Raw genomic sequence first — 11,938 nt, forward strand, 5'->3', positions numbered from 1 at the left:
ACGGGTTTTTGAGTCATCCGGGACAGCAGCGGGAAACGCATTTAAAAACGGGGGAATCCCGGCCAATACGGGATACTTGACACCACTGCATGATAGTTTGGTCCTCATTCTCTTCTTGTTGTGTCCTACAAAGATGGCACTGATGGCAAAGGGTGAGGAAGCTGACAAGCAGGGCAACCCCCTTGAATTGTAGGCAGACATGTGGGAGACTACAGAGACTGAGGTTGGTAGGGCAACATCTCATTCACCCACAGGGCATTTTACAATATAAAAAACACACTGTAATAACAAACTAAAACAATAACCCACCAAACACAGTTTAAAAGACCATAGATCGTTTAATTAGCCAAAGGCCTGGGAGAAGAGAAATGTTTTTGCCTAGTGCCTAAAGATGTTTAGTGAGGGCACCAGGCAAGCCTCCCTAGGGATAGCAAAACCACGATTACCATGATTTAGAGTCTGTTGTTGTCTAGTCGTTTAGTCTAGTCTGTTAGTTTGTTATTTGTTATTTATACACCACCCATCTGGCTGGGTTTCCCCAGCCACTCTGGGAGGCTTCCAACAAAATATTAAAATTACAACAAAACACCAGACATTAAAAACTTCCCTAAACAGGGCTGCCTTCAGATGTCTTCTAAAAGTCAGATAGTTGTTTATTTCTTTGACATCTGAAGGGAGGGCATTCCACAGGGTGGGAACACCACCGAGAAGGCCCTCTGCCTGGTTCCCTGTAACCTCACTACTCACAGGGAAGGAACCACCAGAAGGCCCTCGGTGCTGGACCTCAGGGTCCGGGATGGACGATGGGGGTGGAGATGCTCCTTCAGGTATGCTGGGTCTGTAAAATTCACATCTAATCTTGCGTCTGGCCCTGCCCACCATTGGCATGTAGTCCCTGAGAAGTTCTACAAGAGGAAATGTAGCTTTTGGGCTGTATCAAGTGGCATTTAAAAAAAGAGAAGAAAAATATATGATGTCATTTAATTTGGGCAGGTAAGGAATCCAATGAGAGAACAGGAAGAGGAGGAGAAGGAGGATAAATGTTCTGAAGAATAGTCATCAAAAGTCTTTCGTATGTTGTGAACTTGTAAAAGAGTAAAAGAGTATTGGGAAATGATATATAATGAATTGGAAAAAAAATGTTTAAAAGTATCTTTCCCCCCAAAACAGAGTCCTTTTTGTTGGGGATAATTCAGAGGGAAATTCACAGGTGTCAAAAAATATTATTTATGTATGCTACTACTGAGACCCGTGTTTTGTTACCCCCCAAATGGAAAAGGAGTGAGGTTCCAACCAAAGAAGAATGGCAACTTTAACTGTGGAATATACACAATTTGCAGGTTTAACATACAGAATGAGAGAAGAAGAAGAAAATACATTTAAAGAAGACTGGAAAATGTTTACTGAAAATATGGGTGGAAATTGTGTTCATTTGAAAATGCTGGCAGCATTAAGATAAATTCGACAGTATAAATAAATTTTGGTGGCTGTAATAATGGTTTACTGAATGGTTTAGTTTATGTAAAATGCAGGGATGTTTGGAAAGAGAAGAAGGGAAGTCACTGATGAATATTTCGAAATGTAAATTAGAAAATTTAATTAGAAAATTGTGTGGATTTTGATATTCCACATTAATACCATTTTTTAAAGGCCAGAAAGACAAGGGTGTGAAGACCTGTATACATTTTTTGGGGGTGTTTCGATCACCCATACATTTTTGTCTTTATTAAAGTGGCTTTGGAGACTCCTGCTCTCAGAATTTTGAAGGAGGGAATATATTTGTAGTGAGAAATCTCCCTACCCACCAATGTCTGTTTTCCGGTTGGGACTATACAAATAGACAGAGCCCAAATTGAAGGCACTCAAGGCACTCAAGAGGGTGGTCTTTATTTCAGTGCTTTTGTAGAATCCCTCGCCCACCAGGTAAGGTGGGGGGCCAAAGATGCCCAGAGCATAGTACAAAGGACCCATTAACATCTTCTCAAACAAATAACTTTAAGCTGATTGGTTATATTTTTTTTCACATCATTGCTTACATTGCTCATGCACACTCATGAAAAGCAACATTTTCGTTTATCAGTTTACCTTCAAAGTAGACTCTGTTCCATTGCCTCTACAGCAACCCTTCTCTCTTATTTTCAACCTGCCTTGCCATGTCTCTCAAACCCATCAGGTCACATAAACAATTGACATTTCACATGTCCATTCCACCCTTGGTCATTCCCAACAGCAAGCATTGTTCAAACACCTACTGGTACATCGTTTTGTTGCAGGAATTTATGTAAAGGTTGGGGGGGGGGGGTTGCCCCTCCAGCAGATATTGTGCACAAACAACCAGACTACCAAGATCGGTGCAATCACTTCTGCAGGTGTCCCCACAGAGCACTTCATCACAGTTTTTCCTGTCTATTTAAGGCGCCTGTGCTGCACATTACTAGATGTGACAATTCACTGATGGACGTATATATGTGCTGGCTCACTGGGAAAACTTTTGTTGTTTAGTCATGTCTGACTCTTGATGACCCCATGGACCAGAGCACGCCAGGCACTCCTGTCTTCCACTGCTTCCCGCAGTTTGGTCAAACTCATGTTGGTAGCTTCGAGAACACTGTCCAGCCATCTTGTCCTCTGTCGTCCCCTTCTCTTTGTGCCCTCCATTTTTCCCAACATCAGGGTCTTTTCCAGGGAGTCTTCTCTTCTCATGAGGTGGCCAAAGTATTGGAGCCTCAGCTTCAGGATCTGTCCTTCCAGTGAGCGCTCAGGGCTGATTTCCTTCAGAATGGATAGGTTTGATCTTCTTGCAGTCCATGGGACTCTCAACAGTCTCCTCCAGCACCATAATTCAAAAGCATCAATTCTTCAGCGATCGGCCTTCTTTATGGTCCAGCTCTCACTTTCATGCATAACTACTGGGAAAACTACTTTAGCTTTGTTGTTGTTGTTGTTCAGTCGTTCAGTCGTGTCCGACTCTTCGTGACCCCATGGACCAGAGCACGCCAGGCACTCTTGTCTTCCACTGCCTCCCGCAGTTTGGTCAGACTCATGTTGGTAGCTTTGAGAACACTGCCCAACCATCTCATCCTCTGTCGTCCCCTTCTCCTTGTGCCCTCAGTCTTTCCCAACACCAGGGTCTTTTCCAGGGTCTTCTCTTCTCATGAGGTGGCCAAAGTATTGGAGCCTCAGCTTCAGGATCAGTCCTTCCAGTGAGCACTCAGGACTGATTTCCTTCAGAATGGATAGGTTTGATCTTCTTGCAGTCCATGGGACTCTCAAGAGTCTCCTCCAGCACCATAATTCAAAAGCATCAATTCTTCGGCGTTCGGCCTTCTTTATGGTCCAGCTCTCACTTCCATACATAACTACTTGGAAAACTACTATAGCTTTAACTATATGGAAAACTTTACAAAGTCATATAAAATCACTCCAGTATGGAGCAACTCTAAGCAACCAGTACACGTCAACCTTGAAACTTTAAGACTCTATTAGCTGAAGAAGAATCTCCAAAACAGGGCCTTGTCCTGGCACATTAATTTCACCTGGCATATAAACTTTAAGAAATAAATCTATCCGTAAGAGACTTGAAAAACCTGAATCGTTTAAATCATTGTTGTGGCCTGAGTTCTTGTTTCTCTACAATTTTCAGCATCCCATGGACAATGGTGAACCATCCAGGAATGGATTAGGTCTGTGGTCAGGACGAAGAAACCAGGAACTTGTTTTTTCTTTTGTCTTACTTAATGGGTGTATGTTGGAGGTCAAGGGAAGGATGGGGGCAAACCTGATGTTCAGGTTTCTGTCATCAGACCCTCTAAATTTGTAGTGTATACATGATGTAATTTTAGGGGTGTTGTGGGTATCTTTGTAAAACTGTTAAAAGTGGGAGCCATCCTTTGTTCTGGGCTTCCATCTTGCTTCACCTGGTGGCGGATGGAGGTCCTGTTGCGACAGTTCTTCAATAAAGACCCAGCCTACTGGCTGCTGTTTTGCTCTGATAGGGTATATAGCAAGTGTACACTCTTTCACACCAACTGATGTACGGGTGTATAAAGAGCCTCCACTTCTGCTCAACATCATGTGTGTACACATCCATTGCTACAAAGAACCCAACGTTATTCCTATTCAGAGTAGATCCCTTCACAACTCATTTAGGCTGCTTGTTTCCAATAGGTTTGCTCCAAGTGGAACTTAGACAAGTACAACCCTGCGTGTTTATCAACAAATCCACACACTTAAAAAAAAAAATCCAATTAACATAGAAACGACAGGGAACAGACTTAATTAATTGATACAGTGCATTTATATTGTTCCTTTTTCAACAGGAACTCAAAGTGGCCTACATGGTTCTCCCCTTCCTCATTTCATCCCTACAACAACCCTTTGAGGTAGGTTAGGCTGAGAGGCAGTGACTGGCCCAAGGTCACACTCAGTGAGCTTCATCGTCAAAAGTGGATTTGAACCCTGGTTTCCCACACCCTAGTGCGACACTCTAAAGACAGTGCCAGAACAGTCTCTCAACCAATGGATAAACAAGTGCAGTAGCAATTGGGACAGGATAGATTCTGATTGGGACACGGGTGGCGCTGTGGGTTAAACCACTGAGCCTATGGCTTGCTGATCAGAAGGTTGGCGGTTCGAATCCCTGTGATGGAGTGAGCTCCCGTTTCTCGGTCCCAGCTCCTGCCTACCTAGCAGTTCGAAAGCACGTCAAAGTGCAGGTAGATAAATAGGTACTGCTCTGGTGGGAAGGTAAACGGCGTTTCCATGCGCTGCTCTGGTTCACCAGAAGCAGCTTTGTCATGCTGGCCACATGACCCGGAAGCTGTACGCCGGCTCCTTCGGCCAGTAACATGAGATTAGCGCCGCAACCCCAGAGTCGGACACGACTGGACCTAATGGTCAGGGGTCCCTTTACCATTACCTTATATTCTGATTTGCTTATCTCTAGCTTAAGCCCACCCTTGAATACGTCACCTATCAAGAGCCCCCACAAATATGTGAGGCACCGCTACAAGGCAGCATCACAGGAACTTACTCATTAGGTGGAGCACCTTCATTAAGCTGTTTACTCTCTGTAACATAACTAGTGATACAAAAGTGAGATATGGATCTCATGATTTGTCAGGCATATTGGGTTTGATGAGGCTGACAGTTAAGGGAAGTTGTAACTGTGTCGCTCACCATTCCTGGGGTGCCTCACTTCCCATGGGAGTGGCCAGAAGATGGGTATAAAGAGGATCTCTGGTTCCCAAGCTCATCATTCGAATCCATTGAGACTTCTCCATCGTTCCAGCACATCTGCTAAACAAGGTAAGCTCAATGCTCAGATAGTCCTCCTTCCTTTGAATGGATGGAAACATCTTCAGTTATGCACTGATGTAACAATAATGCTATTTGGGTAGGAGACTAATGGCGCAAAGGGTTGATTTGGGTTTTTGATATAGTGTGCAATTCCTTCCAATCAATGGAGGGAGAGGAGTGGAGAATCTGTTGGGAGTTCTTCCTTTGTTCTCTGGGTATTTGCTGCTAAGGTTTGGGGTGAAATATTGGTGCACAGTGTAGCTACTCAGAGCTGTCAACCTTTCTCCTTTTTGCGGGAAATTCCCTTATTATAGCATTGGGAAACAGCAGGGAAGGTTGACAGCTATGTAGCTACTGTATACACAAACATGCAGAAGCTTGTATTTGGAGTTGGGTGATGGTACTTGAGGCTCCAGTACTTTGGCCACCTTATGAGAAGAGAAGACTGCCTGGGAAAGACCCTGATGTTGGGAAAGATGGAGGGCACAAGGAGAAGGGGACAACAGAGGACGAGATGGTTGGACAGTGTTCTCGAAGCGACTGGCATGAGTTTGGCCAAACTGCGAGAGGCAGTGAAGGATAGGCGTGCGTAGCATGCTCTGGCCCATGGGGTCACGAAGAGTCGGACACGACTGAACGACTGAACAACAACAACAACTTGAGCAGCAGAGGTCACTGCAGATGAATTGTGTCCTCCCCAACAGTAATGCTTGAATGATAGCTGCAGCTAAGCCAAAGTTTTCTTCAAGGCATTTTAATCCTTTTAAATTAAAGGATTAAACTGTCAGACAAAAATCCAGCGAGGAATTGTTTCCGACAGAGGCCTTATACATCCATGCACAGTTTGCAGGGCCAGACCTGCTTAACTCGTGTAGAGGAGCAGTGTTATCCCATTATCTGACCTCCATGTCTACACCAGATAAACGGTTTGCCTTGTTAGCTTGCAGTCATGCAGGTAAGCACTGAGGAAGCAGATTGAAGGAAGATAGTACAGGAAACAGCTGAAGCTAGTGATTCTGGAGGTGGTCAATCAGTGTCTGAGTTCCATCACTGCAAAGCATGAACAAAATAGATAAAATACAATCCAAGAAACATGGCACGTCAGTGAGTAGACTAGATTACAACCTTCTGCCAAGACATGCTTATGTTCTACATGTGGGGAAATCTTTTGCACTGGCTAGATACATTTACACGACAGCTAGAATCATATCCATCCATCTACCTACCTACCTATAGCTCTCAAAATTTGTATGCTATTCAATTGTTTGCAAAAGAGGGTTATTTTTTTTAAAAAAATCAAACAGTAAATTCTTTCAGTTTTTTAAAAAATAAAAACATTCAAAGGATAATTAAAATAACCCATAAGCTAAAAAGCCGCATTAAACCATCATTGTTTCTCAGTAGGCTGGATTAAACAAAGATATTTTAGCAGGGGCAGAAAATGCTACTGCGACGATGCCTACCTGATATCAATTGGCAGGGATTTCCAAAATGTGCGTGGTGCAACACTAAAATATCAGTTTCTTAGAAATATGCAATGAGTACCTTGTGGCGTCCATAAGAGTGCCAGTTTCAGAGATCAAAGTGTATAAAGGAATGGGCATTTATGGAGAAAGGAATCTGGTCCTGAACTGTCTCTCTTTACACACAAACACACACAGTCAGTCATGTGATCCAGCTCCCCCAACCACCATCTATACTCTCAAACGCTGCATCCTGGACACAAGTTGACCACCATGAGAATGAGGCCGTTTGAGAAATGAGCATTGCAGCCAGCAGTGTGCATTAACTATGCTTTGTCCACTTTCCAGATCTAACGCGCCACACAAAAGCCGAAAGATGAGCCAGCAAAGACAAAGTGGGGGCAGCTGTTGCTGCTGTGGCAGTTCAAGGGGCGGTTGCTGCTGCTGCTCTGGAGGCGGAGGCGGAGGCGGAGGCGGCTGCAGAGGAGGATATGGTGGCGGCGGTTCCGGTGGAGTCATCATTATACCAAGCGGAGGTGGATATGGAGGCGGCCAGCAAAAGATCCCAGTAGTTATTGGAGGAGGATCTGGAGGGGTTTGCTGTGGAGCCAGTGGCGGCGGCGCAGTATGCTGTGGATCATCCGGCGGTGGCGGTGGCGGCCAGTCTTCTGGGTCTTGCGTTGGAGGTGGAATGGGTGGTGGATATGGAGGTGGCCAGCAAAAGATCCCCATAGTAGTTGGTGGAGGATCTGGAGGGGTTTGCTGTGGAGCTAGCGGCGGCAGAGGCGGTGCAGTGTGTTGCAGCTCCTCTGGCGGTAGTGGCAGTGGCGGTGCCGTTTGTTGTAGCTCATCCGGTGGCGGAAGCTCAGGTGGGGTCAAGGTGATTGGAGGAGGATCCGGTGGAGGATCCGGTGGAGGAGGTGGAGGATCAGGTGGGAAAACCATCATCATAGGCGGAGGAAGTGGTGGGGGATCTGGTGGTGGAGTGTGTTGCAGCTCCTCTGGCGGAAGTGGCGGTGGTGGTGCAGTTTGTTGTAGCTCATCTGGTGGTGGAAGCTCAGGTGGGGTTAAGGTTATTGGAGGAGGATCTGGTGGAGGAGGTGGAGGATCAGGTGGGAAAACCATTGTCGGCGGTGGTGGTGGAGGAGGAGCTGTGTGCTGCAGCAGCGGCAGTGGCGGAGCTGTGTGCTGCAGCAGCGGCAGTGGTGGAGCTGTCTGTTGCAGCAGCGGTGGGTCTGGAGGCGGATCCTCACAGACCAAGTGCCCCATTGTCGTCCCACCATGCATCGGGCAAACAAAGCAGGTCTGCCCATTTCCAAGCATCAAGTGAAATGCAACATTTGCCAAGCAACCCAAGAAAATCTAACTTTGCTAGCTCGCATCAGCATCCTGACAACAACATGTTAACTTCTTCATGTTGCTTTCTTTGCCCTTTCATTCTTCAATGGCATTTTATGTTTGCATGTTCAGTATGTGATTCATTCTTCAGTGTAACTTATGAATGTGTGTGTGTTTGTGGTTGATGGGAGTTTCCTCATCCACCCACCCCTGCTGATTTCCTTGCTTCAATTTCCCATAACGCATGGGAGAGAATAAAACTTATTTCAGAATCAACACATCTGCCGTGTTTTCTTCCCCCACCTCATTGTCATTGTCATAATTCAACACACCTCCATGGTTCCCCCAAATTTTCAAATGTTGCTGCATATTATAGTTATTCTACACCTTAGCTTCAACACAATTTTCTCAGATAAGATCTCCTGCTGTTCTTATTCAAAGCATACTTGTGTTTTAACAAGTTTACCGTAGGGTTTTTTCATAAAAAAAAAAAATTCTATGAACATTTCCCACAACTCCTTAAAGTCTGCCTCATCCTTATCTCTAATTCGACTAGTTATCTCTAATTCTACTAATACCCCTCCCCACTCCCTCACTATATTTAAGGATCTGGTGACTTCTGTTTCAGTGTATCTGAAGAAGTGTGCATGCACACGAAAGCTCATACCAAGAACAAACCCAGTTGGTCTCTAAGGTGCTACTGGAAAGAATTTTCTATTTTGTTTCAACTATGGCAGACCAGCACGGCTACCCACCTGTATCTAATTCTCCTAGTTAAACTTTCCAATTCTGCATATTCCATCAATTTCAGCTGCCAATCCTCTAAAACAACAACAACAACAACAACAACAACAACAACAACAACAAATCTTTACTTTGTACCAAAAGGAAGCCAAGCAGCTGCCATGTGGGAATCTATAGTGGGAGAAATCCATAAATGGAGGACTACCACAGAGAAGATCCATTTCCTCATACCTGCTTATGGACTTCTCTCAGAGGTGGCAGGAAAAGGAGGACGTCAGTTAATGATCTCAGTGTCTGGGTAGCTGCATTTGGGGAAAGGTGGTGTGCTTAGGTGGTTCCTAAGCTGTATATGGGTGGCGCTATAGGTTAAACCACAGAGGCTAGGGCCTTCCTTGTTGTGTCCTACAAAGATGGCACTGATGGCAAAGGGTGAGGAAGCTGACAAGCAGGGCATCCCCCTGGACTTGTATGCAGACATGTGGGAGACTACAGAGACTGAGGTTGGTAGGGAAGCGTCTCATTCACCCACAGGGCATTTTACAAAATAAAAACACACTGTAATAGCAAACTAAAACAATAACCCACCACAGACAGTTTAAAAGACCATAGATCGTTTAATTAGCCAAAGGCCTGGGAGAAGAGAAATGTTTTTGCCTAGTGCCTAAAGATGTTTAGTGAGGGCACCAGGCAAGCCTCCCTAGGGATAGCACAACCACAATTACCATGATTTAAAGTCTGTTGTTGTTCAGTCGTTCAGTTGTCTCTGACTCTTCGTGACCCCATGGACCAGAGCAACGCCAGGCACTCTTGTCTTCCACTGCCTCCCGCAGTTTGGTCAGACTCATGTTGGTAGCTTTGAGAACACTGCCCAACCATCTCATCCCCTGTCGTCCCCTTCTTCTTGTGCCCTCCATCTTTCCCAACATCAGGGTCTTTTCCACCTCTTCTCATGAGGTGGCCAAAGTATTGGATTCGAATTGCCGACCTTCCAATCAGCAAGCCCTAGGCTCTGCGGTTTAACCCACAGCGCCACCTGAGTCCCTTATGCCCATAGTTACCGTAGTTAATTCCACACTACAAGTATCATTACGTCCTGTTTACAGTGGTCTTTTAAATAAATTGAAATTTTACTCCAATACTTGATCTTTGTGGTTTTGGATCTTCCCCACATAAATGCTCTTCTTGACAGTCAACCAGCTATAAATCTACCTAACAGTTACCTCATCCAGAATTGCTCTTGGGTCCTGCTTCTGGGCTTCCAATAGGTTTGTAGCTTACCACTGTGAGAACAGGATAGGGGACTAGATGGACCTTTGGCCACATCCAGCAGAGCTCTTCTTGTGTCATTTTACATTGTGAACTGCCCTGCAATCTTCGGGTATCCAATTCAATACAAATTGAATAAATGCCCCATGGGGTCCCTTCCAATTCTACAATTCTATGATTCTTTGCTTCATTGTCTCCTTTTCCCTCTAGCGACCAAAAGGAGGAACAACTCCCACCAATCAAGCGGCGAATGAAAAACGCACATCATTTGGCAGCTGGAGGCTTGTCAGGAGTGGGAATGGAATGTCTCAGCAACCAGACAATGGTGCTGGCTTGCCATGTTTGGAATGCATGACTCATCCAGCTGCAGATCAAACTGTTCTTGGATTTGGATGTTCCACTCAGGTACTTACTCTGTGGTGAGGTGCCAGGAAACCACAGGCTTAAGTGGGGTATGTTGAACCTCACCTGTTGATGTTGAAGTTGGAGCATCCCAGAAGCCAGAAGCAATTGGCCAATGACACTCCAGCAGCTGTGATGCTAGACAGCCGGAAAAAGACTGAGAAACTTCTTCTTTCCAGGTTTGGAGGAGCATGCTGGTTGCTCAGGCAAGAGGAGACACAAGATCAGTTAGTCACAAACATCAAACAAAGCTCCGCATGTCCATAAACAGAGAATTGTTACTTGGTAATGAGGATAGATCTGTCAGCAAGACTATGGACACACCATCTTAGAATCTATCATTGGGCTTCCAATAGGCATGGCCACTAACTAAGCTACATTCCTTCTCTATTAACTTCTCGTGACTGCTGGTCACAATCGCTATGCTCCGCCTGCACAGCTGGGGACAATATGCCTCTGAATACTAGTTGCGAGGAATCCCAAGTGTGGAGAGTTGCTATTATTAATAAAAATAACAATTAAATTTCTATGCCACCCTCCATCTGAATATCACAGGGCACTTTACAATATAAAAAATATATAAGTACATACCGCAATAATGAGCAAAAACAATACCCCCCCAACGCGAAGTTTAAAAGATCATCGATTGTGTAATGAGTCAGGAGTGATGTTTTCGACTGGCGCCTAAAGAAATGCAACAAGAGTGGCATATGAGACTCCCAGGATAGCATTCCACAAGCAGGGAGCCAACGCAGTAAAGGCCTGTTCTCAAGTTTGCTGCTCTCCGGACCTCTCGTGGAGGAGGCACATGAAGAAAGGCCTCAGATGATGATTGCAGGGTCTGAGTTATTTCACATGGGGAGTAAATGACCCCACTCAGCAGCTTCATGAAGATGTTAGACAGCGTGGAGGATTAAACTGAAGCCTAAGGAGCCCCACAATACTATAGCACCAAGTTTATGGAAGACAATCTTACTTGGCTACGAGAGATTGCCAAAGAAGAAGACATTACCAAGAGTAATGGTTTTCCCTTCCAAAATGACCATTTTTCACTTTGTATCCCACAAATGGAATAGATGAATAGGGAGATCCAGTGGAGATCCAGTCTGGAATGGCCCCAATTGCCAGCTCCCTTCTCCTTAGTCTCAGTGTTGTCCTTGCAAGTGTTCCTCATGCCTCCTGCCTCCTGGCGTGGCTCCCCTTTATTACACACACAGCCCAACAAGACAAGAACAAGAACCCACCAACAGCATACAAATCGATACGGCTAAGTTGACCCAACAACCCCCCTCCCTCTTGCATACACAATCACAACTCACTGCAGTCAATGATAGGCAACCAACCATGGCCTTCCCCCTTATCTCTCTCACCACCAATGAAAACTAGTAAATGAATAGAAAGAGAACCTACCCACATGATGCTGACAC

At 45.2% G+C, this 11,938-nt stretch overlaps 1 protein-coding gene across 1 annotated transcript; it reads left to right on the forward strand.

The window, feature by feature from the left end:
- The first annotated feature begins 7,317 nt into the window (after positions 1-7,317).
- On the forward strand, positions 7,318-8,161 carry LOC117039261 (loricrin-like). Its single transcript, XM_033136349.1, has one exon. It carries the CDS (start codon positions 7,453-7,455, stop codon positions 8,089-8,091), a length of 639 nt encoding a protein of 212 aa, XP_032992240.1. The 5' UTR covers positions 7,318-7,452; the 3' UTR covers positions 8,092-8,161.
- The last annotated feature ends 3,777 nt before the right edge of the window (positions 8,162-11,938 follow it).

Source organism: Lacerta agilis, chromosome 17 (genome assembly GCF_009819535.1).
Source record: "Lacerta agilis isolate rLacAgi1 chromosome 17, rLacAgi1.pri, whole genome shotgun sequence".
Lineage (NCBI taxonomy): Eukaryota > Metazoa > Chordata > Lepidosauria > Squamata > Lacertidae > Lacerta > Lacerta agilis.